This window comes from Dipodomys spectabilis, unplaced genomic scaffold (genome assembly GCF_019054845.1).
Source record: "Dipodomys spectabilis isolate Male_0828 unplaced genomic scaffold, ASM1905484v1 ptg000266l, whole genome shotgun sequence".
NCBI lineage: Eukaryota > Metazoa > Chordata > Mammalia > Rodentia > Heteromyidae > Dipodomys > Dipodomys spectabilis.
Window position 1 is genome coordinate 3,149,646 of NW_024870943.1, and position 26,863 is coordinate 3,176,508.

A 26,863-nucleotide genomic window follows, 5' to 3' on the forward strand; every position below is an offset into this window, starting at 1 on the left:
TCAACTCAAATGGCTTTATTTCCCCAGTGTGGGGAATCTGTAACCTCCAGGGCCCTCCAGCCTCCCTCCGCTGTGGCAGAGACAACTGCGCAGGCTCTAGAGCTTCACCCCCTCCATCCCCACCGCTTGCCTTCCACTGTGGGGCTGGTTCTGGGAGGAGCTGGGCTGGTTCTGGCTCATGAATGAATGCTTCCAGCAGCAGCCCGGGTATAGTCGACTAGCACAGACCTAGATGGAGACTAAGGCCTTCGGGTGTGCAGATGGAGGCTGCAAGGAAACCAGCTAGGAGCAAGCCATCCCAGGCGAGGTGTACTCCTTGAAATCTGCCAGCAGCACTCAGTCTGGGAGAGGAAAGAGAAAGAGAGAGCAGGTGGTTCCAAGAAGAGGAGAGAAAAGTGGCAATACTTTTTTTTGTCGGTCGTGGGGCTTGAACTCTGGGCCTGGGCGCTGTCCCTCAGCTCTTCAGCTCAAGGCTAGTGCTCTACCACTTGAGCCACAGCACCACTTCCGGCTTTTTCTGGTTATGTGGCACTGAGGATTGAACCCAGGACCTCATGCATTCGAGGCAAGCACTCTACCACTGAGTCACTTTCCCAGCCCATAGGGAAGAGAAAAGTGAGACACAGCATAAGAGAGGGTGGGAGGCAAGGAGTAGAGAACCTGCCTCCAGCAAGCGGGAGGCCCTGCGTTCAAACTCTAGTACTGAAAAACAAACAAACAAGTAGCCGGGCGCTGGTGGCTCACGCCTGGAACCCTAGCTACTCAGGAGGCTGAGATCTGAGGATGGTGGTTCCAAGACAAGCCTGGGCAGGAAAGTCCTTGAGACTCTTATCTCCAATGAACCACCCCCACACCAGAAGTGGCGCTGTGGCTCAAGTGGTAGAGCACTGGCATTGAGCACAAAGAGGCTCAGAGACAGCTGCTCCAGGCCCTGGGTTCAAGCCCCACAACCAACCAAAAAAAAGTTGTGTTTTTTTTTTTTTATCATTTTATTTATTTATTTATTTTTTGGGTCCGGTCGTGGGGCCTGAACTCTGGGCCTGGGCGCTGCCCCTCAGCTCTTCAGCTCAAGGTTGATGCTCTACCACTTGAGTCACAGCGCCACTTCCGGCTTTTTTCTTTTTGCTTATGTGGTGGTGAGGAATCGAACCCAGGGCCTCATGCATGCAAGGCAAGCGCTCTACCACTGAGCCACCTTCCCAGCCCCCCAAAAAGTTTTTTTTAAAGCAAGCAAGCAGCAAAGTGCAGAATCCTACGGAAGGCCAAGAGTGACCCACGAGGTCACTCCTCCCATGGAGGAGAGCCACAGAAGCCCTCATAGAAGGGAAGGGAGGCAGGACAGGTACGGGCGGCTCCTACACTGACCTCTGGGCCCAGGTGGAGAGGGGGGTGGCGGCCCCCCTGGAGGAAGCAAGGCAGAGCGGCTCAGGGCCTCAGCCACCCAATCCAGGACACGAGAGCAGTGTTGGACCTGGGGAAGCAGGAGGGAGGTCAAAGCAGAAGACGAGGCGACCCGCTGGCGCCATCCCCATTACAGTCCCTGGGCGGGGCCGCACATCCTTACCTCCAGCTCCAGCCCCTTCAGACGCCTTTCATACTCTCGGATCTGCCCCAGCTGTTTCAGCGCCATGTCCACCCTAACAAGGGAAGCCTCAGGAAGCGGCCTGCTGGCTCCGCCCTGCCGGTAGCCCCGCCCACACGCCCCGCCTCCTTCCAATAGCCCTGCCCACACCAGAGGCCCCACCCTATGCTCCGCCTCCTGTCTCACTGTCCTGCTTGCTCCAGAGGCCCCGCCCACATGCTCTGCCCACCCCACATCCAAGGCCCCGCCCCCGCACGCTCCGCCTCCTAACTCCCTTGCCCCGCCCACACCCGAGGCCCCGCCCTCACTTCTGAGACGTGCGCTTCAGCCGCTCAGAGTCGCTGTCTCGCTTGTCTCTGGCCCGGGCCAGCAGAAAATTCTCTTTGTGTACTGACTCCCATGTCAGCAGCGTGCGCTCCGCTTCCTTAGACAAGAAGACACCTGATGGGCACGGTCAGAGGAGAGTCAGTGGGTCCTTTGTTGCCCCTTCCCATGCCTAAGGCCCACCCCAAACCCTAGGCCTCACCCCATCGCCTAGGCTCCACCCATAGTCCTTCTTCTTGCCATCATCCTCTTCTACCTTCATCCCACCGGCCATTCCAGGCTCTTCCTTCTCCCCAAGCCCCGCCCCATGTCAGGCCAAGGTCTCACGGAAGTGTTCGAAGACTGGGGAGGCTGGTAGGGCCCGAGGGCGCCTGCGCAATCTCCTGATGAGGAGGCGCATGTGCGAGATGATGATGAAGGGCGGAGCCAGAGCAGGCCGAGAGTGAAATTCCCGGATAAGGCTGTAGCGCTGGGCCTTCCAGTAGAGGTCGCTATTTCCTTGGACTTTGCCAAAAGTGTAGCTACAGAGGCCAAAGGTCAAGGGTCACTGGAGATCAAGGCCCAGGGAAGCTATCAAGGTTACACGTCGTGTAATATTTATTCGAAGGTCAAGGCAGTAGGCAGATATCTGGATCAATAAAGTCAAGGGTTATTACAAGTTGAGAGAAGAAAATAGGTTACTAGAGTCAAAGGTCAGATATGACAGCTCAGGTTGGAGATGTGTGTGGTGGCTTAGGGTAGAAGCTGGAAGCAGCTTTGGAACTAGGCTCGAGTCAGACAAAAATAAAATCAGAAAAGAAATGGGAGCCAGGCGCCAGTGGCTCACACCTATAATCCTAGCTGTTCATCTGACTGAGTTCTGAGGACTGAGGTTCAAAGCCAGCCTAGGCAGAAAAGTTTGGGTGACTCTTATGAACCTCCAATTAACCAGCAAAAAGCCAGAAGTGGAATTGTGACTCAAGTAGTAGATCACCAGACTTGAATGAAAAAAGTGAAAGCACAAGGCCTTGAATTCAAGCGCCATTACTCAACACACACACACACACACACACAATCAGGAAAGAAAATACAAACATTGCCATTCACTTACAGAAACGAGAATATCAACAATTGTATGTCAACAAATTCAGTAACAGATAAAATGGACAAATTACTAGAAACAAATTACCTAAAATGAACCAAGAAGAAAATGAAAATCACAGTAGTTATTATAAAGAGACTGAATGACCAATCCAAAGCTTTCCAATGAAGAAAAAACAAAGACCAGGAGCCTTTACTGGTGAATTGTAAACTTTTTTTTTTTTTTTGGTCAGTTGTGGGGCCTGAACTCTGGGCCTAGGTGCTGTCTCTCAGCTCTTCAGCTCAAGACTAGCACTCTACCACTTGATCCACAGCACCACTTCTGGCTTTTCTGCTTATGTGGTGCTGAGGAATTGAACCCAGGACCTCATGCATGCAAGGCAAGCACTCTACCACTGAGTCACTTCCCAGCCCTGAATTGTAAACTTTTAATGAGAATTAACACCAATCCTCATATTTTTCCAAAATTTAAAGACAAGAGAAGATGGCCTACCTCATTCTATGAGACCACTATTATCATACTAAAACCAGATAAAGACACCAAAAGAGGACAGGCTCTTTTAGTTCACACCTGTGATCCTAGTTACTTAGGAGGCTGAGATCTGAGGATCCTGGTTCAAACCTGGCCCATGCAAGAAAGTACATTGAGACTCTTATCTCCAATTAGCCACCAGAAATTTGAAGTGGAGCTGTGAGCTCAAAAGAGCACAGGAACAGCACCCAAGCTCTGATCTCAAGCCCCATTGCTGACAAAACAAAGACATCACAAGAAATGTACAAATCAGTATTTGTTAAGGATGTACAGGTAAACATCCTCAAAAATACCAACAAACCAAATCCAGCAGTATATTAAAGGGATCATTCATTATTACCAAATGGGAATTCATCCCAGGAAAGCAAGGATGGTTCAACCTATAAGTCCAGCCAATGCAAAACCCCGCTATATTAGAACACAGGAGAAAAAAATGTTCATCTCAAATGACACAGAAAAGGAATTTGAGAAAACTCAATAGAAACATGATAAATGGATACTTCTTAAGACCCACAGCTAACATCAACCTAATGAAAGTTTTTTTTTTTTTTTCCCCATACCAGAAACAAGAAAAGTATGTGTCTGTTTGGACCACTTCTGTCCAACGGTGTACTGAAGTTCTGGCTGAAACCATTAGGCAAAAACAAAAAGAAATAAAAAGACATCTAAGTTGAAAAAGAAGAAATAAACAATATATCTCTGAAGCCAGGCACTGGTGGCTCACGCCTGTAATCCTAGCTACTCAAGAGGCTGAGAGAGGATCACGGTTCAAAGCCAGCCCGGGCAGGAAAGTCTGTGAGACTCTTCCAATAAACCACCAGAAAACCAGAAGTGGCACTATTGCTCAAATGGTAGAGCACTTGCCTTGAGCTGAAGAGCACAGGGACAGCACCCAAGCCCAGAGTTCAAGCCCCACGACCGATTATATATATATCAAGCTGACAGTCATGGCAGGCATGAAAAAAGTTCAAGACTAGTTCAGACATAAAAGTCTGTGAGAATTGCCAGGCACTAGTGGCTTATGCCTGTAATCCTAGCTACTCAAGAAGCAGAGATCTAAGGATAGTGGTTTAAAGCCAGCCCAGGCAGACAAATCCCAGAGACTTTCACCTCTAGTCAACCAGAAAAAAAAAAAAAGAGGAAGTAGAGTTGTGACTGAAGTGGTAGGTGGAAGAACAAGCCAAGTGGGAGCTTGTGGCCCTGAGTTCAAGCCCCAGTACAAAAGGAAGCATGGAAGGGATGAAGGGAAGGAGGGAAGGAGAGAGAAAAAGACAGACGTGAAAGAGAAAGAGACAAAAAAGAAAGGAAGAGCCGGGCCCTGGTGGCTCATGCCTGTAATCCTACTACTCAGGAGGCTGAGATCTGAGGATCACAGTTCAAAGCCAGCCTGGGCAGGAAAGTCCGTGAAACTCTTATCTCCAATAAACCACCAGAAAACCGGAAGTGGCGCTGTAGCTCAAGTGGTAGAGCACGAGCCTTGAGCTGAAGAGCTCAGGGACAGCACCCAAGCCCAGAGTTCAAGCCTCATGACTGACCAAAAAAAAAAAAAAAGAAAAGAAAAGAAAAAGAAAAAAGAAAGGAAGGAAAGAAGGAAGGAAGATGAAAGACATGTTTAACATCAACTTATGGAGGACACGCAAATCAAAAACCACAATGAGACACCACTATACAACTAGAATGACTATAATTTTTTTAAAAAAGAAAATTACAAGTGTTGAGAAGTATGTGGAGAAACCAGAAACCTTGCATGCTGCAGGGAGAATGTAGAATAAGGGTGATCATTTTACTACTGCTATGGAAAACAATTTGGGGTTTCTTCCAAGAGCTAAATATAGTATTACAATGTGACCCAGTCGTTCCACATTCAGGTATACACCCACAAGAAAGAGGCCAAAGCTGGGCGCCAGTGGCTTACACCTGTAATCCTAACTACTCAGGAGGCTGAGATCTGAAGATCACGGTTCAAAGCCAGCCCGGGCAAGAAAAGTCCATGAAACTCTTATCTCTAATAAACCACCAGAAAACTGGAAGTGGCACTGTAGCTCAAGTGGTAGAGAGCTCGCTTTGAGCTGAAGAGCTGAGGGACAGTGCCCAGGCCCAGAGTTCAAGCCCTACAACCAAAAAAAGAAAAAGAAAGAGGCCAAGTGTGGCAGCATACACCTGTAATCCTAGCATTCTGGAAGCTGATGCAGGACATTTGCAAATTTGAGGCTATACTGAAGAGTCTGGCACAGAAACAAGAAAAACAAAAGAATCTGTAGAGACAGATAACAGATTCAAGGTTACTCAAGGCTGGGGAAAAAAAGAGGAGGTGTTAATGCCTCATTTCCTGTTCTGCAGATGAACATGTTGTCCCAGCCCATTGTGATGTAGTTAATGTTCCTGAATTGTATGTTTGCCAATGTTAACAATGGCCAGTTTTGTATATTTGTATTGTATATATTCTGGCCAGGTATTGTTGGCTCAGGCCAGTAATCCTGGCTAGCTACTAAGGAAGCTGAGATCTGAGGATTTAGGTTCAAAGCCAGGATGGGCAGACAGATCCTAGAGAGTCTTATCTCCAATTAACCAGCAAAAAGCTGAAAGTGGAGGTGTGGGTCAGGTGGTGGAGCACCAGCCTTGAGGGAAAAAGCTATGGGATAGGACAGTGTGAGGCCTGAGTTTAAGTCCCAGTACCAGTACAAAGAGATGGGGGGGAAATAGTTCTAGGCTCAATGAGAGCCTCCGAATACAAAGGTCCAGACCAGGCTGGGCTGGGCATAGAGGCAAGCAGCCTTAGACTGGAATCAGAAGAGCGGATTGATTGGCTGGGGTGAAGAATCTGAATGGGGTCAAGGGTCAGCGGGTGAGGCCTCACCTGAACATGGCGATGAGCAAGTTGAGCAGCAGGATGTTGGCCACGAGCAGGAAGATGATGAGCAGTAGCACCACCAGCCAGTTGGCGTACAGGGACACGCAGGAGCCTGCGTGCGTGCCCGGCGGGCGTGCCCACGCCCCGTGCTCTGAGGAGCAGTTGATGTGCTCCATGAGCGCCACTGTGGGGAGGGGGGAGGCACAGAGAGACAGGAAGGCAGTGATCAGGGGGAAGGGGAGTGAGGATGGGAGCCTCAGAGGGCGCATGCCAGGTCCCGTCACCCCTTCCTACCATCCATGTCCTCCTGGGGGATCTGCCCGAAGATCTGAAGGTAGGGCCGGTAGAAGACCCGGCGCAGGATATTCGGGAGATCACGGTCCCGGGGTCTCAAGAGCCCCTCTGTGGCCACCCCGTAGGCAACCAGCCACACTCCGAGGAAGAAGAGGAAGAAGAAGACGTCCTTCATCTGAGGACACAGGAGGGTGAGGCTGAGTCTGCTTCCCTCCCCTTCCCACGCCCCTTCTTTTCCTATGGCCCCACCTTCCGTACCTGGCCACGCCCTCCATCCCTTTGACCATAACCTCCCTGGGTCCCACCTTCCTGGCTGGCCACGCCCTCCCTGAGACCTCATCCTCTCACGTCTAGCCACTCCCTCCCTTGGCCCCGCCTTTCACGGCTGACCACACCCTCTCATTCTCTGACCACGCCCTCACTTGGCCCCGCCTTTCACGGCTGGCCACACCCTCTCTAGCCAAGCCCTCACCTGGCCCCGCCCATCGAGACTGGCCACGCCTTCCCCACCTTGGCCTCACCCGCAGCAGCACACCCTTTTCTCCTTGAGCCCTTCCTTTCCCTCCCCAGCCCCACCCCTTTCCTCAGGCCCCACCCCTTTCCTCAGGTCCCACCCCTTCCGGGGTGCACTCCTCACCATCTTGCTCACGATGACGATCTTGGGTCCCAGCTGCTTGTTGACAGTGAAGATGTGCAGCAGCCGCAGCGTGAAGACCATGAAGTCCAGGCAGAGCACAGTGCGGCCCAGGTCGTACAGGCCCGGAGTCAACCTGATGGGGGGGAGGGAGGAACCACCAGGGATCACAGGATGCCAGCAAAAACTCAGCCCCCCAACACCCCACTAATAATGGCGCAGAGGCAGCACAGAAAAAAGCTGGGCAAACCCCTGTAAGATTCAAGTTGGAGACGCTTTCCAAGGGCTGGGGTGGTGGCGCGGTGTTAGGGCACTGGCCCAGCAAGCACAAGACTCTGGGTTCCATTCCCTCCACACCCCACCCCCCAAAATAGAGATTTCAAAAGAAAAAAAAAAACAGAGGAAAAAACAAACCAACAATGGAATGGAGGTGCTGGGTGCTGCCAGCTCACCCTGGTAATTCTAGCCAGTTGGGTGGATGGTTCATGGTTCAAAGCCAGCCGGAGCAGAAAAGTTTACAAGCGCATGCCTGTCATCCCAGCTATCATGAAGATTCCTAAAATAGGTGGCTCACACCCAAGCATGTGCCTGGGGAAGGAAGCCAGACATTATTTAAAAAGAAAAAGAAAAAAAAAAAACAGCATTAAAAAGGAGTAGAGGGTTGCTCAGCATAGAAAGCCTCGGCAAGCTCAGGGTCTTGAGTTCAAACCCAAGTAATAGAAAAAATAATAATAATAATAATAATAATACCGGGAGCCGGGCGCTGGTGGCTCACACCTGTAATCCTAGCTACTCAGGAGGCTGAGATCTGAGGATCGCGGTTCAAAGCCAGCCCAGGCAGGAGAGACCATGAGACTCCTATCTCCAATAAACCACCAGAAAACCGAAAGTGGCGCTGTAGCTCAAGTGGTAGAGTGCTTGCCTTGAGCTAAAGAGCTGAGGGAAAGTGCCCAGGCCCAGAGTTCAAGCCCCACGACCGACAAAAATAAAAAAAAAAAATAATAATAATACCGGGCTGGGAAGGTGGCTCAGTGGTAGAGCGTTTGCCTTGCATGCCTGAGGCCCTGGGTTCGATTCCTCAGCACCACATAAGCAAAAAGAAAAAAGCCAGAAGTGGCGCTGTGGCTCAAGTGGTAGAGCGCTAGCCTTGAGCTGAAGAGCTGAGGGACAGCAGCCAGGCCCAGAGTTCAGGCCCCACAACTGGACCAAAAAAACAAAAAACAAAAACAAAAAGGACTAGAGGGTCGCTCAGCATAGAAAGCCTCAGCAAGCTCAGGGTCTTGAATTCAAACCCAAGTAATAGTAAAAAAAAAATAATAATAATAATAACGGGCTGGGAAGGTGGCTTGGTGGTAGAGCGCTTGCCTTGCATGCCTGAGGCCCTGGGTTCAATTCCTCAGCACCACATAAGCAAAAAAGAAAAAAAGCCAGAAGTGGCACTCTGGCTCAATGGTAAAGCACTAGCCTTGAGCTGTAGAGCTGAGGGACAGCGCCCAGGCCCAGAGTTCAGGCCCCATGACTGGACCAAAAAAAAAAAAAACCAATAATAAAAAAAAATACCTAAGGGCCAATTCATGCATTCCATTCTGGGGGTTTTGATTTTGGTTTGTATTTTAATGTTTTCCCTCCTTATCACTAGAGAAATGCTGGACTTGATCAAATGTCTAATACGTCTCTGCTGTTCCTACAGAACATATGCCTAGCTTTGGCCCTTTCATTCTCCAAGGACACTTTATACACAATCCAACAGGGTTGAACAGAGACATTAGTCTTCTGCAGAACTGCCTGGCTGGAATGAATTATTCATGCCAGGTTACTATGTATCGCCTGAACCTAGCAGACAGGAAGCCTGTCCTCAGCGCTGGAGGACATCACAGGCTTTTGCATTTTTGTTTTGTTTGAGACTGAGTCTCAAGTAGTAGAGCAATCCCAGGACAGGAAACAACATGGGGGGAGGGGGGGGAGGAAAAAAGGGAATAAAGGAAAGAATGATAGGCCAGCCCTGCAGAGAGAGAGATGAGGCCAGCAGGGCCCCAAAGTTGGGTCCTGGGCAAGCAAGAGGGCCAATTGTACATGACATGCTACCAATGGTAGAGGATGTAGCGCTGTGACCCCGGGGCAGGATGGGAAGGCAGGATCGCCCAAGCTCACCTGCAGCCCACACCCAGCAGGAAGCAGGTGAGCGCCAGCAGGTCGCATTGGTTCCAGGCATCAGAGAGGTAGAGATGCAGGCGGTGGCGCAGGGGGGCGGGGCCGGGCCCAGAGCCCCCGCTGGCCAGGCTGCCCCAGCCGCCCCCCAGGCCCTGGCGCAGCTCCTCGCAGAGCAGCGTGAAGGCCCAGAAGTAGAGCAGCAGCTCCAGCAGCCCTGGCGCCCCAGGCTGGAAGTCGATAAGGAGGACGCGGGCAAACAGCAGCAGGAACAGCAGGTAGCTGACCACATTGCCCAGGAAGGCCGTCACTGGCGCCCCCCAGAAGTAGGACCAGCGACACAGACACCCATGGTGGGGGCAGCAGCCTGGCTGATGGGGCCTTCTGCGGGGTACCTTCTCAAGGAGGTTTGGGGGCCTGGGGAGAAGAGAAAGAGGAGGCCACAGATGGATCTCGTGTATGGCCCCCACCCCCACAACCCATATACCTACACTGCCTGGGACCCTCCTGACTCAGCCACATATCACAATGCTACCTTCTTCTTCCTTGTTTTGAGACAGAGTCTCACTGTGGAACCTACACGGGACTTCAACTAGGGATTCTCCAGTCTCAGCCTCCTGAGCATCTGGGATTATAAACATGCGCCACCATGCCCAGCTCTCACTTCTTGTCTTTTTGTTTTGTACTGGCCCTGGGGCTTGAACTCTGGGCCTGGGCACTGTCCCTCAGCTCTTCAGCTCAAGGAGAGCACTCTGCCACTTGAGCTACAGCCACTCACAACTTTCCTGCCTGGGCTGGCTTTGAACTGCCATCCTCAGATCTCAGCTTCCTGAGTAGCTAGGATTACAGGTGTGAGCCACCGGTGCCTGGCAGCCCTCTCTTCTTAAGTCCTTGCTCCTTGTCCCTGAGAGAACCTGTGACTGCTTAGCCCCCTCCACCCCACCACACATAGTGCCAGGCCTTACTCACCCAACAGGCCCTTCCCCATTAGCGCCCCTATCCATGTCAAAGTCAGGGTCCTTCTGTGGGAGCTCTTCTTCTGATTTCCTGTCATAAAGGGAATCACAAAGTGAGAAAACTCTCCAGAAAAGACTCCAGCATCACCTGTCACCTTAGAGACAATGCAAAGAGACAGAAAGGTAGCCCCCTAAAGTCACCCCAAAGAGATCCTCTTCACCAAAGCCAGGGCCTGAAAAGCAGAGAAAATTGCCCAAAGGGACATGGCAAAAAACATCCCCAAGTTCTCTTCCCAGAACTTTCCCTCCAGGAGATGGAAGAGATACACTGGACAGACCAAGTAAGAAATATGCACAGCCGGGCTCCCACCTGCCATCCTAGCTACTCAGGAGGCTGAGATCTGAGGACCCCAGGTCAAAACCAACCTGGATAGGAAAGTCCATGAGACTCTTATCTCCAATTAACCACCAGAAAACCAGAAATGGTGCTGTGGCTCAAGAGGTAGAATGCTGGCCTTGAGCTGAAGAGCTCAAGGACAGCGCCCAGGCCCAGAGTTCAAGCTCCACAACTCACAAAAAAAAAAAAAAAGAGGTGTACAGAAGTGAATTGGGGGTGGGAAGGTGGCTCAGTGGTAGAGCGCTTGCCTTGCATGCCTGAGGCCCTGGGTTCGATTCCTCAGCACCACATGAGCAAAAAGAAAAAAGCCGGAAGTGGTGCTGTGGCTCAAGTGGTAGAGCTCTAGCCTTGAGCTAAGGAGCTGAGGGACAGCGCCCAGGCCCAGAGTTCAGGCCCCACAACCAGACCCCCCCCCCAAAAAAAAAAAAGACAAAAGAAGTGAATTGGAAGGAGTGATGGGCCCCCCCTCCCCTCCCCAGCCCCTCCTCCAGCCTCAGAGGACTGACCTGAAGGTGATGAGGTTGGTGTAAATGAGTGGGGGACAAAAGAAGGTGAGAACCAGGGCCCAGATAGGTGTGGTGCTGTCCATCTCCCCCCACCACTTCTGTGTCAGCAGAGACTGTGGGAAGATCACAGGATCAGGAGCCGAAATCTCCCCACAACCCTCCCACAAACCCTCCATCAACAGCTACACCACTGGAGAACACCAAGCAAGTGCTCAATAGGAGACCCATAAACTGGAAAAGAGCTGGGGACAGTGGCCAAAGACAACTTGCCCCAGACTGGCTAGTGGAATTAAGCAGCCAATGTCTGTACACACAATGTGGCAGATACTGAGTCAAGTACCTAATACACATCAGCTCACTTAAGCCTGGCCACACCCCCAAGAGGAGTAATACTATTTTCTTTCCTTTTTACATAACAAGGCAGAATTTAAAGAAACAGCCCAAAGAAACAGAACCCATGAGTGCTAGAGCTGGAATCTCTGTGTTTTACTACCCTTCAAAGCCAGGGGCTGGGGCTGGGAAGGTGGCTCAGTGGCAGAGTGCTTGCCTTGCATGCATGAGGCCCTGGGTTCGATTCCTCAGCACCACATAAGCAGAAAAAGCTAGAAGTGGTGCTATGGCTCAAGTGGTAGAGTGCTAGCCTTGAGCTGAAGAGCTGAGGGACAGTGCCCAGGCCCAGAGTTCAGGCACCATGACTGGCAAAAAAAAAAAAAAGCCAGGGGCTCTAGGAACTAATTTGAAATACCAGCCAAATGTCCAAATAGCTTTGGACTGGACTTTCAGTTAGGGTACACAAGACTTCCTATTGAGTGGGCAGAACGCCCCGTGTTGAGGATGAGAAATTCTGGATACCTTTCAAATTTTAATGAAAGATGCTGAGAAAGTTTTCAGAATGTCCAGTTGTAGAATAAAGGAGAGAGTAAACAGGGCTTCCTATAGGAAGGGTGAGACCTAACCCAAAGTCTGTGTCTAAGACACAAAGTAATTAATTGTCCAGTGAGGTCATTTTTAATTGTGAGAAGCTTAACAAAGGACTTCTTAAATGAAATGGAAAGAACTTCCTGTGGATAAGGCAGAACTTCTTTGGGATGAATGGGATTGCCAATGGAGGGCAGAGGGACTTCCTATGGAAGAGGTAGGTCTTCCTTTAAAATGAAAAGACTATTACTGGGAGTGGGCAGAACTTCCTGTGTAAGAGGTGGGACTTCCTTCCTGTATCTGGAATGGAATTTTTTTTTTTTTTTTTGATGGGGGCTTCACTGTGGGAAGACAGACTGGCCTTCTGTGACAGCAGAGGATAGAGAAGCTGGACTTTATTTTTATTTGGGGGTAGGAGAGACTGATCTGATGCTCACCTGTACCCCATCCTGGGCAAAGAAGGCACGGGCATCAGCCTGCATGGCAAGCTGGAGGCAGGTGGCATCCCCCCAGAGGGGGCAGCGTCGGAGGAGCAGCCAGGCCGCCCGTCTCTCGCTGTTGTGGTAGCACTCACTAAAGAGGTCTGGGGATAGAAAGTGTGGTAAGACTCAGAGATGCACCTGCCCTGTCCACCGCAGCCCCTCCCCGGGCACCCTGGCCTGCACACCAGCGCTCATGCCCTCAAACTTGGTTGCCAGGTCTTTCCTCCGTGCTTCCTCCTCAGCCTCTGGTTCCAGGCGGGCCATCACTCGGAGCAGCAGACAAGCCCCAAGAGCTGAGGCCACAGAGTTGGAGCCCTGGAGAGAGAGAATGGGGGATGGGTCAGGTCAGAGTTGGGAGTTGAGGTTTATGGAAAGGGTGTGTGCCTGAAAGGCTGTGATGGAAATGACAGAGTCAGAGGTCATATAATAATGGGTCATCTCGGCCAAAGTAGTACATAACCATTCACCTATACAAATACTGTCATCAGGCACAGGCCTGTCGATCCCAGATACTCAGGAGGCTGAGATCTGAGGATCAGGGTTTGAAATGAGCCAGGGCAGGAAAATCCATAAGATTCTCATCTCTAATTCGTCACCAGAAGTGGAGTTGTGGCTCAACTGGGAGAGCACCAGCCTTGGGTAAAAAAGCCCAGGAATAGCACCCAAGCCCTGAGTTCAAGCCCCTCCCCCCCCACTCAAATAAACAAATACTACATGATACCACTTAGTTGGGGTCCCTATAGGAATCACTCACAAAGGTAGACCATAAAAGGTTGGTGACTGGGAGGTACAAGAAGTGGGGAGTTATTTTTCAGGGACAGAGCGTTTGGTTTGGGAATACGAAACATTGGGAAAATAGGTAATAGTGATGCGTACAATGACAAAGATGCTGCTCAACCAGAGACATTAAACACTTAGGCTGGGAGCTGGGAATGTGGCTTAGTGATACAGTGCTTGCCTAGCATGCATGAGGCCTTGGGTTCGATTCCTCAATACCACATATATAGAAAAAGGCCAGAAGTGATGCTGTGGCTCAAGTGGTAGAGCTCTAGCCTTGAGCAAAGAGAGGCTCAGTGACAGAGCCCAGGCCCTGAGTTCAAGCCCCAGGACCAGCAAAAAAAAGTTAGGATGTAGTCATGGCTCAATGGTAGAGAACCTGCCTAGAAAACATGAGGTCATGGGTTCAATCCCACCACCACCCCCAGCCCTGCTTTAAAAAAAAAAAAAAAAAAAAGTTATGGGAAACACCATATAATAGAAAAAAAAAAAAGACAAAGTTACACGCAGGAAGTAAAGATAGAGGCAGGTCGAGTGAGGTCAGAGGTCAGAGCTTTGTTCAGAGACTTTGGTGTCCAGTGGAAATAAAGACCAGAGACAGGGAAGGCAGGATCCGATGGGAGTGAGCGCTCACCTTCTCCCAGAAATACATGGCCATCTGGGCTCTGTTCAGCAGGACAGCCCAAAGGAACAGATCACTCCAGGGGGCTTGCACAAAATCCGCCTCCAGAGAGGGCTGGGTGGTGTTCCGGTCTGAGAGCAGACACGCCTATGAGCAAGAAGGGCATGGTAAGCAAGGACGGACCCAGGAGCCATAGGTGCTCTCTTCAGCCACGCCCCCTCGGCCTGGCCAAACCCATTCGGTGTGAAGTCCCACCCCTAGGCCTGGCCACACCCCTCCCCGTATGGCCACGCCCCTTGTGCCCTGGCCACATCCTTCCAGATGTAGCCCCTCCCCTGTGTGACCACGCCCCTTCCTAGGCCACACCCCTCCGCAGCTTAGCTCACCCCCAGCCCTCTCTGCACTTACACTTTCCCTGCGACCCTGGTCGGGGTGTGGGTCCTGGGTGTCCCTGGAGGGGTATCTCGGTGCACACGTCTCCCCGAGAAGTGTCCTCAGCACTTGGCCCACGTTAGGAAGCCGAAGCTCCTCTACCCCATCTTTTATGGGTGGGGCTTTGGTACCCACGCCATGGGACGCCTGGTCCAGAAGACTGCGGATGAGTGAGCTGGGGGGCACCGCGCTGTACAGCTGGGCCAGGCGCAGCGGGGTCAGGAAGTGGCCCAGGCTGAGGCCATGGGAGATGAGCAAACGAACGAACTCGGGCCTGTCGTTCAGCAGGGCATCCATAAGAGAGGCCTCCAGGTGGAAGGACTGTGAAGTGAGGGGAGGAAATGGCAGGGAAGAGATGAGCAGAGGGGCACAAGGCCAGGTGAACTCAAAGGGCAAGGGAAGGGATAAGAGGATGGAAGGAAAGAGGGAGAGAGGAAAGGAGGGACAGATAGAGTGGATGAGTGGAGGGGTGGATGGATGGATGGATGGGTAGGTGGATGATAGAGGAATAGATAGGTGAGTAGAAGGAAGGAGGAAGGAAGGAGTGCAGGAAGAGGTGGAGGTTGGGACAAGAGGATGGGTTGATGGAGGGATGGGATAGAGGGGACAAGTTGAGGACGTAGAAAAATCCCAAGGCCGGGCACCAGTGGCTCACGCCTGTAATCCTAGCTACTCAGGAGGCTGAGATCTGAGGATCACAGTTCAAAGGCAGCCCCGGCAGGAAAGTCCATGAGAGTCTTGTCTCCAAAACCACGCTATGGCGGCTCAAGTGGTAGAGCACTTGTCTTGAGCTGAAGAGCTCAGGGACAGCACCCAGGCCCAGAGTTCAAGCCCCACGACCAACAAAAGGAAAGAAAGAAAGAAAAATCCTGAGATAGATGCACAGCCAAGGGAAGGCTGGACAGGTAGGTCATCAAGTGAGAAAGGTCTAGGTGTCCCAGAAATCAGGAAGGATGGAGACTGCGCCCCCTTTGCCAAGATCCCTAATTCCCAGGATATGACCCCTCACCCCCTCACCCGCCACTGGATGTCCCCCCGGAAGAGTTCACTCTGGGCAATATCCACGCGGTTCCAGGCCACAGCCAAACGCAGCTCATCCAGGTAAGCTGAGGCCTCAGAGCTCCTGCAAGCTGAGATGAGAGGGAGCAAAGAAGCAAGAGGTCACAGGCCGGAGGGAGGGAAGGAGGGCTCATCATCCTCAATGGTATGTCAGACTTCAGCACTCTGTGTGCAGAGGTGGGACTGATCTAATATCATGGAGTCCATAGCCTGTCCAGCATGACCTCTGAGGTTGATGCCTAGCAAACAGAGTGCTGGTGGCTCACACATTGTAATCCCAGCTACTCAGGAGGCTGAGGATTGCAGTTCAGTCCTATGGTTCAAAGTCTTAGTGAGCAGGAAAATCTGTGAGGCTTTTATTTTCCAATTAAGCACCAAAGAGCCAAAAGTAGAGCTGTGACTCAAAAGGTAGAGCACCAATCCTGAGTGAAAAAACTAAGGAACAGTGCCCAGGCCCTGAGTTCAAGTCCCAGTAACAACACACACACACACACACACACACACACACACACACACACACAAAGATGGATGGATAAAAGAATTAGCAATTAAAATTTCCATGAGGACTAGGGGTATAGTTCAAGTGGTAGAACATTTCTTTGTAGAGGTTAGGCCCTGAGTTCTACACCCAGTACCACAAAAAGAAAAGAAAAGGGGCTGGGAAGGTGGCTCAGTGGTAGAGTGCTTGCCTTGCATGCATGAGGCCCTAGGTTCAATTCCTCAGCACCACATAAGCAGAAAAAGCCAGAAGTGGCGCTGTGGCTCAAGTGGTAGAGTGCTAGCCTTGAGCTGAAGAGCTGAGGGACAGCGCCCAGGCCCAGAGTTCAGCCCCCATGACCGACAAAAATAAAAATAAAAGAGAGGGGAAAAAAAAATCAAACCCTAGTATCACCACAAAAGCGGGGAGGCATGAGCCTTAGGTGAAAGAAGAGGAAGAAGATGGATAAAAGACCCAGGCATCCAAGGGTGAGCAGAGAGAGAGAGAAAGAGAATGAACCTGGGGGCTTACCTTTAACAAGGGCCCTCAACACAATGGTCTCAAACTCCTCAGCGCCATCCTCAGATGAATAGACGGTCAGCAACTCCTTCCGGGTCATGATCCGGTCCACCTGCAGAGCTTGGACATCTACATCCGCAGCCCAGCTCCTCCAGGGCCCCGCCCACAGGCCTGCAGGAGGCCCCTGCCCTCCAGGACCAGGGAGTCCTGGGCCCTGTCATCTCCCATCTCAGGATCCACACATGGGTCCCCAATGTCATACCTGAGCCTGCAGGACCTCAGGGTCCCCTTTGGGGAAGAAACGCCTAATCCGATCCCGGGCTTCTCCTCTCCTGGTTCCCCCACTTCCGGGGGCCAGGGTGTCTTCTAGGATCTCTGCCAAGCAGTCTGCAGCACCCCCAGAGCCTGCCACCAAAAGGCAGGGGAGCTGAGCCTGGGTGGCATCCTCTATCCGCTATAGGACAGAAGGGAGATGAGGTGAGGGGAGCTAGGACATTCAGCCTCCAGTCCATGCTCTGCTAGAACCCAGAACCCAAAAGACTTGGTCCCCTGCTCCCCTCCTGCCCGTAGATACAGGCATTCAGGTCCTTGTACCTTCAGCATCTTCTCATCACCATCGATCAGGAGGAGGAGGACAGGGATGTCAATTCCAGTCCCTGGGAGAAAAAAATAGAGAAATTGGTGGAAGAGAACTACATCTCCCAGAAGTCCCTGGGCAAAGGTTGGCTTTTTCCTGACCCTGTCTCTGGGCTTTGTGGGAATTGTCTTTTCCTTGTACGCTTTGGCCTGAGGCCAGATGTTGAAGACAGAAATACTCAGCTTCCTAAGGGAAGAGAGACCTTGGGACTCCACTCCACTCCTGGGCCTCTAATGACTCAAGTGTTTTCTCGCCAGAGTCAATCTTATAATTGATTAACCACTCGGCAGCCAAAGTCAATGAAAGTTCAAGTAGAAACTGAAAGAAATGCAAATAGAAAGGACTATGCAAAACCAATGAAGGTATTTACCCAAGTCCTATAATAAAGTCCAAGTGGCTGTGCACTAACTCAATCCTCATTTTTTTGGGGGGGTCAGGTTGTGGGGCCTGAACTCTGGGCCTGGGTGCTGTCCCTCAGCTCTTCAGCTCAAGGCTAGTGCTCTACCACTTGAGCCATAGCGCCACTTCCGGCTTTTTGTGTGTGTGTGCTTATGTGGTGCTGAGGAATCGAACCCAGGGCCCCATGTATGCAAGGCAAGCGCTCTACCACTGAGCCACCTTCTCAGCCCCATCAATCCTCATTAAAATAAGAAAGTAGACCACAACAGTCACTCTGGAGACTTTGAGCTAATGCACTAAGGCAAGAAAAACAAATCATTGGAATTAGAATGGTGTTTTGTTTCTCTCTCTCTCTCTCTCTCTCTCTGTGCCAGTCCTGGAACTTGAACTCAGAGCCTGAGTGCCCAAGGCTGGTGTGCTACCATTTGAGCCATAGCTCCACTCTGACTTTTTGGTGGTTCGTTGGAGATCAGAGTCTCATAGACTTCACAGCCTGGGCTGGCTTCGAACCATGCTCCTTAGACCTCAGCCTCCTGAGTAGCTGGGAGGACAGGCCTAAGCCACCAGCATTCAGCCAGTGTAAAGATGATTTGGAACACAGAAAATGATAGGAAACGATATTGGGATGAGAAAGTTCCTAAATTTTGAGCAGGCTGCGGGGTGGGGGGTACCCTACTCACCCCCCACACCCGTCTTCTGCTGTGCCACGTAGGACTCGAAGCGCAGGCGGAAGCGGTTCTCACCGCCCAGCCGCCCGTGGGTGCCATCATCCACCAGGAAGAAGGCCGCATAGTTGTAGTCCAGTGGGAACTCGACCCCATCCTCAGGGTCACCGTGCCATCGGTACCGCGCCGGGAATGAGCCCTGCGGACACACAGTGGGACCCGAGAATCATTCCAGGGAGACAGCACCAGAAGCTGGGGCCAGGCCCCAGCCTCCACCCTCAGACCCAGGGGTCCAGGCCTCAGCCTCCTCCCTGCATATGAAAGATCCAGACACCAGTCCCCTCTCCTCTCTAACCCAGGGCCTCACCTTGGGGTTGATGAGGGTGTCTCTGTTCCTGACCACGCCCCACGGGGCCACACCCATGGCCACCACCTTGCTGCCCCCAGTGTTGGCCGTCTGGTGGTCCCGTACAGCCACACCTACATGCCGGCCGATGCCCGTGTGCAGCCCCCCAGTGACTATCCAGGCCCCTAGGTAACAGAGAGGGGAGGTAGAGGCAGAGGGAAGGATGTGGAGAGGCCCGTGGGGGGAGGCGGGGGTGATGCAGAGCCCACGCATGATCACCTGTGCTCTGGGCGGCCCGTACCAGCCCGCGCCGCAGCAGGTCTTGCAGCCAGGTCTGGAGGACGGGGCCTCCCGAGCCCCCCAGCACTGACACCACCAGGTTCGGGGCACGGAAACCCCATGTGCGCGTGACCAGACTATAGACCGTCGCTGGATCTGTGCGGTCGGAGAGCCGGAGGAACTGTGGACACAGGAGAGGGGACACGGGGATGGCTTGGGGGCCCAGGCACAGTAGGAGACAGAGACAGGGCCTGGGGGTGGGGGGCGGACAGAGACCCAGAGACAGAAGTACAGAGTCGGGGTTACCGAGACGGGGGGTTGACAGAGACCCAGTGACAAAGACTGAGGTGGACGAATAGGGAGACTCCTCCAGCTGTGGCTGGAACCCCGCTCCAGGCGCCCCTCAACGCCCGCCCACCCCCCGCTGGCCCTGGCCCTGACCCCCAGGTCCCCTCACATTGCTGGCCCTGCGGCCCGAGCCCAAGAAGTCCAGGTCCCCATAGGCGTCCGTGGGCTTCTCGGTGGTGTGCACGTCCCTGTCCCACGCGGTCACCACAGCGGCCCCAAAGGCATCCTCCACAGCCACCGCTGGGTGGGCGCTCCGTGGCCGGCCACACTGGCACAGGCTCCCTCTGGGGGAGGCGAGGGGGGCAGCATGAACCCCGAGGTGTCCCCCAAACCCTTCACATACTGCGGAAATACATCTCCACTCCAAGTCTATGCCATGTGCCCAGGGGCCGAGCTCGTGATCACCCTGACACTAAGGGGGAAACTGAGGCAGGAACAGCAGCCATTCCCCCCCCCCCACCAGAAGTCACTAGTAACTCTGGGTCCCAGGGTTCCCCCTGGCCTGCTCCTTGGCTGTGCCAGCAACAGAAAAGCAAAGATGTTCACCATGGAGAGGAAAACTGAAAAAAAATGGAAAAAGGAAAAAAAAAGAAAAAGAAAAAGGACAAAATTTTAGGTGAAAAAATCCAGAGCGCATGCGCTCACTCTTGGAAGTGGGGGTGGAGCTAAGGCCACTGTCACTTTAGCCAAGTGGCTGAACTTGTCTGAGTCTCAGTGTCCTCCTCAAAGGAACTTCAGCCTGCTCCTTACAAACCAGGAGGAGCAGAGGAAATAACACAGCGTTTCCTGACTTGAGATTTGCACGCTGGTATTGGTGGGAGCCAGGCTGCGTGAAGTTCACACAAAGCTTTAAATAACCTTGAAAAAAAAAAAAAAACACACAAGTGAGAAAGTCATTCCTTTTTTCAGCACGCAGGGGGCTCGGCGGCAGGGCCCTGTCTTTCAACTTTAGCTTTTTCCTTGTTCTTTCTGGGCCTCGAGCCCAGCATACTGAGCTGGCAGGGCTCAGTAAAAACCTTGATTTGGCTTTCCTGGTATCTGGCATCTTTGGTTTGTTTCTTTCCCTTTGGAGACACATAGAAGAGTATTTGCACTTATGGTCACCATAGGCCCCAAGAAAATAAAATAATTTTTTTTTCCCTCCCTGAATAAAGGCGGCCCCCAAATACTCCTTGTAGCCAACTGTGATTTGCACCTGACTTTCTCAGGGTGAGGAGTAAAGATTGAAAGGAGCAGGATTCCATGGATCAACATTTCTTTGTTCTCAAATTCCAGAGAGAATTCAGATAGCCTAGGCGATCTGTCTTTATGTAAAGTCAGAGTTGATTCAAGGAACAGTTTTACAAAAATGGTAATCCAGCTGGCATGAGGAACTAGTCCACGCTGGGGAGATATGATAAGAAGGACCAACTAGGCTGGGCACCAGTGACTTATGTAACCTCCTATGTAACCCTAGCGACATGGGAGGCTGAGATTGGGAGGATCCTGGCTCAAGGCCAGGTCACAGAAGTCCTCAACCATTCCAGTGGAGGGAAGCTAGATGTGGTGGCATGTACTTCCCATCCAACCAACTATTAGAAATTTAAAATAGGCAGATTGCTGTCCAGGCACCCACCCGGGGAAGGAAGGAAAACTCTACCTTAAAAATAATCAGTGCAGTTGGGCATCAGTGGCTCTCGATTATAACCCTAGCTACTCAGGAGGCTGAGATCTGAGGACTGCAATTCAAAGCCAGCTCAGGCAGGAAAGTCCGTGAGACTCATCTCCAATGAACCACCAGAAAACTAGAAGTGGTGCTGTGGCTCAAGTGGTAGAGCCTAGCCTTGAGCCTTGAGCTGAAGGACAGCTCAGGCCCAGAGTTCAAGCCCCATGACTGACAAAAATAAAATAATAATAATAATTAGTGCAAACCAAATGCTAGGAGCTCATGCCTATAATTCTAACTACTCAGGAGGCTGAGCTCTGAGGAGCAAGGTTCAAAGCCAGCTCAAGTCATATAGTTTATAAAACTCGTTTCCAGTTAACCATAAAAAAAAAAGCTAGCCTGGGGCTGGGAAGGTGGCTCAGTGGAAGAATGCTTGCCTTGCATGCATGAGGCTGTGGGTTCGATTCCTCAGCACCGCAAAAGCAGAAGAAAAAAAAGCTGGAAGTGACGCTATGGCTCAAGTGGTAGAGCACTATCCTTAAGCTGAAGAGCTGAGGGACAGCGCCCAGGCCAAGTTCAGGCCCCATGACCAACCAAAAAAAAGCTGGACTGGAGCCATGGCACAAGTGGTAGAGTGCCTGCCTACCAAGTGCAAGACCCTGAGTTCAAACCCTAGGCCATGGGGGATGGGGGAAACAAACCTGATTCTGTACACAGAATGTGCCTTTAGGCTTCAGTTTATGCCCCTTATCCTTTTACCCATCTTAATTGTATTGGACCCCCTTTTTCCCTGTAGCTACCTGCCATGGAACTCTTCCCACCAAAACTTCTGCATGGAATGTTCCAGAACCTGTCCTATCTCATGCAGCTACCTCTAGCCATGTGGAGCCCATTATACTCACAGGACTCCTTATATTCTAGTGAAGTAAAATGAAATCAAAGCAAATACTCAGTTCCTCGGTCACCTGGCCACATTCGTAAGGTGGCCCTTGGCTGCCATATTGGATTCAGAACAGGACATTTCCACCACCAAAGAAAGTTCCGAGAAAAGCTTGAGTTGATGTCCTGTCTGTCCCCCCTCTGCCAGAGTGGCAGTGGGTGGCCTCTATTCAGGTGTCAGCTGACTACAACATCAGGCTGGCTAGGGATAAAAGGCTGTGTGGTCTGGAATCTTCACTGGCCAGGTGTGTCTTGGATCTGGGCCTTCCCTGGCTGTCCTGTCTCTACCTCCACCTTTTTTTCCTCCCCTTCTTCTCTCCCCAAAGATAGGAGCACCCAGCCCCCCTTCATAGTTCTCAGATAGCATACTGAAGGGACAAAGGGAGCAACAGTAGACTAGCATGAGGTAGGAAAGAAGCGGAGGGGCAGAGGTGTGGTTAAGCCCAAGCAGGGATTTGTGGATCAAACCCAGGGCCTCACTCTCTCAAGTTAAGATCACCCTAGTCTTAAGGACGGGTGAGCTTCCAAACAAAAAAAAAAGGAGCTGGGGGCTGGGAGGTTGGCTCAGTGGTAGAGTGCTTGCCTTGCATGCCTGAGGCCCTGGGTTCGATTCCTCAGCACCACATAAGCAAAAAGAGAAAAGCCTGAAGTGGCGCTGTGGCTCAAGTGGTAGAGCGCTAGCCTTGAGCTGAAGAGCTGAGGGACAGCGCCCAGGCCCAGAGTTCAGGCCCCACGACCGGACCCCAAAAAAAAGGAGCTGGGTACCAGTGGCTCATGCCGGTAATCCTAGCTACTCAGGAGGCTGAGATCTGAATATCAAAGCCCAAAGCCAACCTGTGAAGACAAACTGGAGCTGAAAATCTCTCACTACCGATTAACTAGCAAAAAGATGGAAGTGAAGCTGTGGCTCAAGGGATAGAATGTCACTTGAGAGAAAAAGCTAAACAAGGCCTGCATTGGAGCCCTCAGTCCTGGCACACACACAGAAAAGTCTTGAAACCTTTCACTGACTGTCCTCAAATTTGAGATTCTTCTGGCTCTACCTCCCAAGTGGCTGTAGCTGAGATTATAGGCATGTACCACCACACCCAGCTTAACTTCCTTAACCCTTCCCATCAGTAAAATGTTTGAGAACTTTCTAGCCCAATAAATGTATGTATGTGTGTGTGTGTGTGTGTGTGTGTGTGTGTGTGTGTGTATGATTTGCAAAATGTAAATGCACCAAGGTAATAACTTCTTTTTTTTTTTTTTTTTTTTGGGTCCGGTCATGGGGCCTGAACTCTGGGCTTGAGCGCTGTCCCTCAGCTCTTCAGCTCAAGGCTAGCGCTCTACCACTTGAGCCACAGTGCCACTTTTATGGCCTTTTCTGCTTATGTGGTGCTGAGGAATCGAACCCAGGGCCTCAGGCATGCAAGGCAAGCGCTCTACGACTGAGCTACCTTCCCAGCCCAACACGGATGCTTTCTATGCCCCCAAAGACTGTCTTCAGAATAACTAGAAAGCTAGAAAGGGTCCAGGAGACTGTGGAAAGCAGGAGACTCCTGAAACACATCAAAGAATTCTCTAGAACTTTCTAGCCCAGGACACCCAACACAACACTGGTTTTATGTGGTGATTGTTGCTGGGGTAATTGCATAACTTTCTTAGGCTAATTAGGTGCTGAGTTCTGCTCCAGAAATACCACAGCAGTAACTAGTTTGCTTCTCAAGTTATCCCCAGGCTATGTGTGTATGTACTATGCCCAGGTGACAAAGGAAGCCCAGGGGGGGGTGAAGTGACTGGCCCAAAGCCACAGAACACTCAGTCTGAAAAAGAATTATCAAAGCAAAAAGGACCCAAAGAATTATGCTGAACACACCTCCTCCCTTAGGACGGTTGAGGAGAGAGGAAAGATTTTTGGTGACAATGAATGAACAAATGAATAACAAAAAGACACAGAGACAGAGACACATAGAAGACACATAAGGAAGGAAGGAAACAGAACTGAACCCTGGAGCCTTTACGCCCGACCCTGAGCGGGGGAAATGGGTGTTCACACAGACACCCAAGACTCCCCACAGAACACCAGCCAGGATCACCCTTTAGAATGGGGGCGTGGCCTGGACGTGGCAGGATACGGGGAGTGGCTTTCTTTGGTGGGCGTGGTCGAGTGGGCGCGGCTTGCATGTGGCACGGCCCCTGCAGTGGGCGGGCATTGGGGCGGGGCTCTGCAGCGGGGTGTGGCAGGGTTTCTGTGGCAGGCAAGTTGTGGGGCGGGGCTTGGGTGTGGGCGTGGCCTTCCTAGTGGGGCCTTCTTAGTGGGGTAGCGCTTGCGGCCGGGCGTGGCCTTCTGCGGTGGGCGGGGCTAGAGGGTAGGGCGTCTAGGGATGGATCAGGGGCGAACTCCTCACCCGGGATCTTCGAGGTCAACGATGAATGTCGTGCAGATCTTCTTTCTGAAAATCTTAGGGATCCAGCTCTGGGGACCGGAACAAGGCGAGGGGGGGGGGGGGTTGAGGGAGGGAGGGTACAGAAGACAGTTCAAACCTATGGGACACGAGACAGCAGCCCCACGCCCTCCCCTTGGACCCCAGCGTCCGGGACCCCGGCGCCCGCCTCGCACAGGCTGGGACGTCTGGATCCCCAGGACTGTCCTCCTCCATCTCCGGGAGTCCGGGATCCCCCACCCGCCTTCTCCATCTGACTCCGGAGCCTGAGTCTCCAGAGCCTCCTCTCTGCGTACCAGAAGGGGGACCCCAGCTTCCCACTCCCTCTCACCCCGGGCGGGCGCGCGGGCGCGTTACCTGCTCCTTGTCCGCACCCACCATGCTGCCGCAGCCCGGCAGCCCGCCGGCCTCTCTGCGTCCCCTCCCCACTCCTCCACACCCGCCTGGCCAAACCGGATCCGCCACTTCCCAGCCCCGCCTGGGGCGGGAGCCCAGAAGACACGTCAGCGGGAGGCGGGGAAGGCCTGCCCACCTCGATAAAGGGACAGACTGACAGACAGGCCTGGGCCTGCGACCCCAGGGCTGGAGTTTTGGGGATTAGACACTGGGAGGAAGGGAGACTCAGGCGACCAGGCTGAGAGGGGAACGGAGGGGCATCAGACACTCGTAGGGGTCCCAGATATGAAGGAGGGGACACACTGACCCAAGACAAAAGGGGAGGGGCTGAGAAAGTGGCTCAGTGGTAGAGTGCTTGCCTTGCATGCTTAAGGCCCTGGGTTCGATTCCTCAGCACCACATAAGCAGAAAAAGCCAGAAGGAGCACTGTGGCTCAAGTGGTAGAGCGCTAGCCTAGAGCGAAGAGCTGAGGAACAGTGCCCAATACGACGAGAGAGAGAGAGAGAGAGAGAGAGATTTAAGTGCAGAGACTGGGGGCCGGGGTATAGATATCCAGAAAGAGGGGTACAGAGACCCAAAGAACAAGGGAAAGAGACTAAGGGTGGAAGAGACAGGTTGACAGATTAGACTGAGAGATGGGAGGGGCAGACACTTTAAAAATGGAGGGAACAGGGCTGGGAATATGGCTTAGTGATAGACTGCTTACCTAGCATGCATGAAGCCCTGGGTTTGATTCTTCAGCACCACATAAACAGAAAAAGCTTGAAGTGGCACTGTGGTTCAAGTGGTAGAGTGCTAACCATGAGCAAAAGCTCAGGGGCAGTACCCAGGCACTGAGTTCAAGCCCCAGGACTGGCATAAATAAGTAAATATTGGAAGGAACAGAGTTGATGAAGAAGGGTCATTGACAGAGAGGGATACTGAGTCTTGGGTTGGGGCAGCGATCAGAGCATAAAAGACAGAGGTCAGGATGATTGGGGGTCAGAACCCATAAAGGAGTGAGTACTTCGTCGTTCACATTTGGCTCTTGCCTATAATCCCAGCTACAAGGGTGGGGGTGGAGGATGGGGTAGAGGGAGGCTGAGATCAGAGGATCATGGTTCGAAGCCAGTCTGGGCAGGAATTAATTCCTTTTCTTTTCTTTTCTTTTTCTTTTTTTTTTTTTGTCAGTCATGGAGCTTAAAGTCTGAGCCTGGGCGCTGTCCCTCAGCTCTTCATCTCAAGGACAGTGCTTTTCCACTTGAGCCACAGCGCCACTTCCGGTTTTCTGATGGTTAAGTGGAGATAAGAGTCTCATGGACTTTGCTGCCTGGGCTGGCTTTGAACTGCGATCCTCAGATCTCAGCCTCCTGAGTAGCTAGGAATACAGGCATGAGCCACCAGCCCTCGGCTTTCCAACTAATTCTTATCTTCAATTAATCACCAAAAAGCTGGAAGTGGAGCTGTGACTCCAGTGGTAGAACATTAGCCTTGTACAAAAAAAAGCTGAAGAACAGGGGGTCCAGTCCCTGAATTCAAGCCCTAGGGCCAACACACACACACATACACATGCACGCACGCACACACACACACACACACACATCCCATCAAGGAGATACATGGCCCTTTAGAACAAAGGACAGAAATGGGGGCTCCATAAAGGGAGACAGAGTCCTAAAGAGTGAGGACAATTATGACAGCTGAGGAGTAGGAGGGACTGACAGAAAGAAGGCAGGCCACGTGCTCTCAGCCAACTCTGTCTGATGGGAGCAGCTGGGGCCTCGGTAACCTGAGCCCCCTGCACCCTCCTCCCAGCTGTATTTATAGCCCTGGCCTGGCCATGTCCCCTACCCTCCAGATTTGAGGTCCAGGGACAGGAGGTCACAATGGAGGAGACAGGATTCCTTCATTTCATTCCAAGAGCTCCATATTGGTCTTTGGTCTCTCACCAAAGTATCTCCTTCAGGTGGAAGCACCCCATAATCATACCCCCCCAATCCTTCCAATCGCCCTCTGTGATAGGTCCTTCTTGAAACACACTCCCCACCCCAAACTTCCCCAGGGTCTCAGCTTGGCCAGCTTCAAGTCTAGCTTTGGTCTTTGCAGCTGGCACCCCTGAGCTTGCTGGCAGATCAAGTCCCTCTGTCCCCTCTTGTGGGCCAGGCGAGACCCCCTCTGCAGCCTTCCTCAGCAGCAGCAGCAGCAGCAGGAGC

General features: G+C 52.1%; 1 protein-coding gene across 1 annotated transcript; it reads right to left on the reverse strand.

Moving 5' to 3' along the window:
- On the reverse strand, window positions 1–24,705 carry Trpm4 (transient receptor potential cation channel subfamily M member 4). Its single transcript, XM_042700559.1, has 25 exons — window positions 24,633–24,705; window positions 24,240–24,307; window positions 19,375–19,549; window positions 18,918–19,098; window positions 18,660–18,823; window positions 18,308–18,491; window positions 17,186–17,247; window positions 16,854–17,045; window positions 16,604–16,703; window positions 15,553–15,665; window positions 14,512–14,856; window positions 14,116–14,250; window positions 12,890–13,019; window positions 12,660–12,805; window positions 11,305–11,417; window positions 10,415–10,492; window positions 9,449–9,862; window positions 7,301–7,433; window positions 6,664–6,838; window positions 6,376–6,553; window positions 2,234–2,427; window positions 1,891–2,023; window positions 1,565–1,637; window positions 1,366–1,471; window positions 1–341 (listed from the first exon to the last, which is right to left on the reverse strand). The coding sequence occupies exons 1-25, from the start codon at window positions 24,654–24,656 to the stop codon at window positions 337–339; spliced, it is 3,621 nt and encodes a 1,206-aa protein (XP_042556493.1). The 5' UTR covers window positions 24,657–24,705; the 3' UTR covers window positions 1–336.
- Window positions 24,706–26,863: the final 2,158 nt, after the last annotated feature.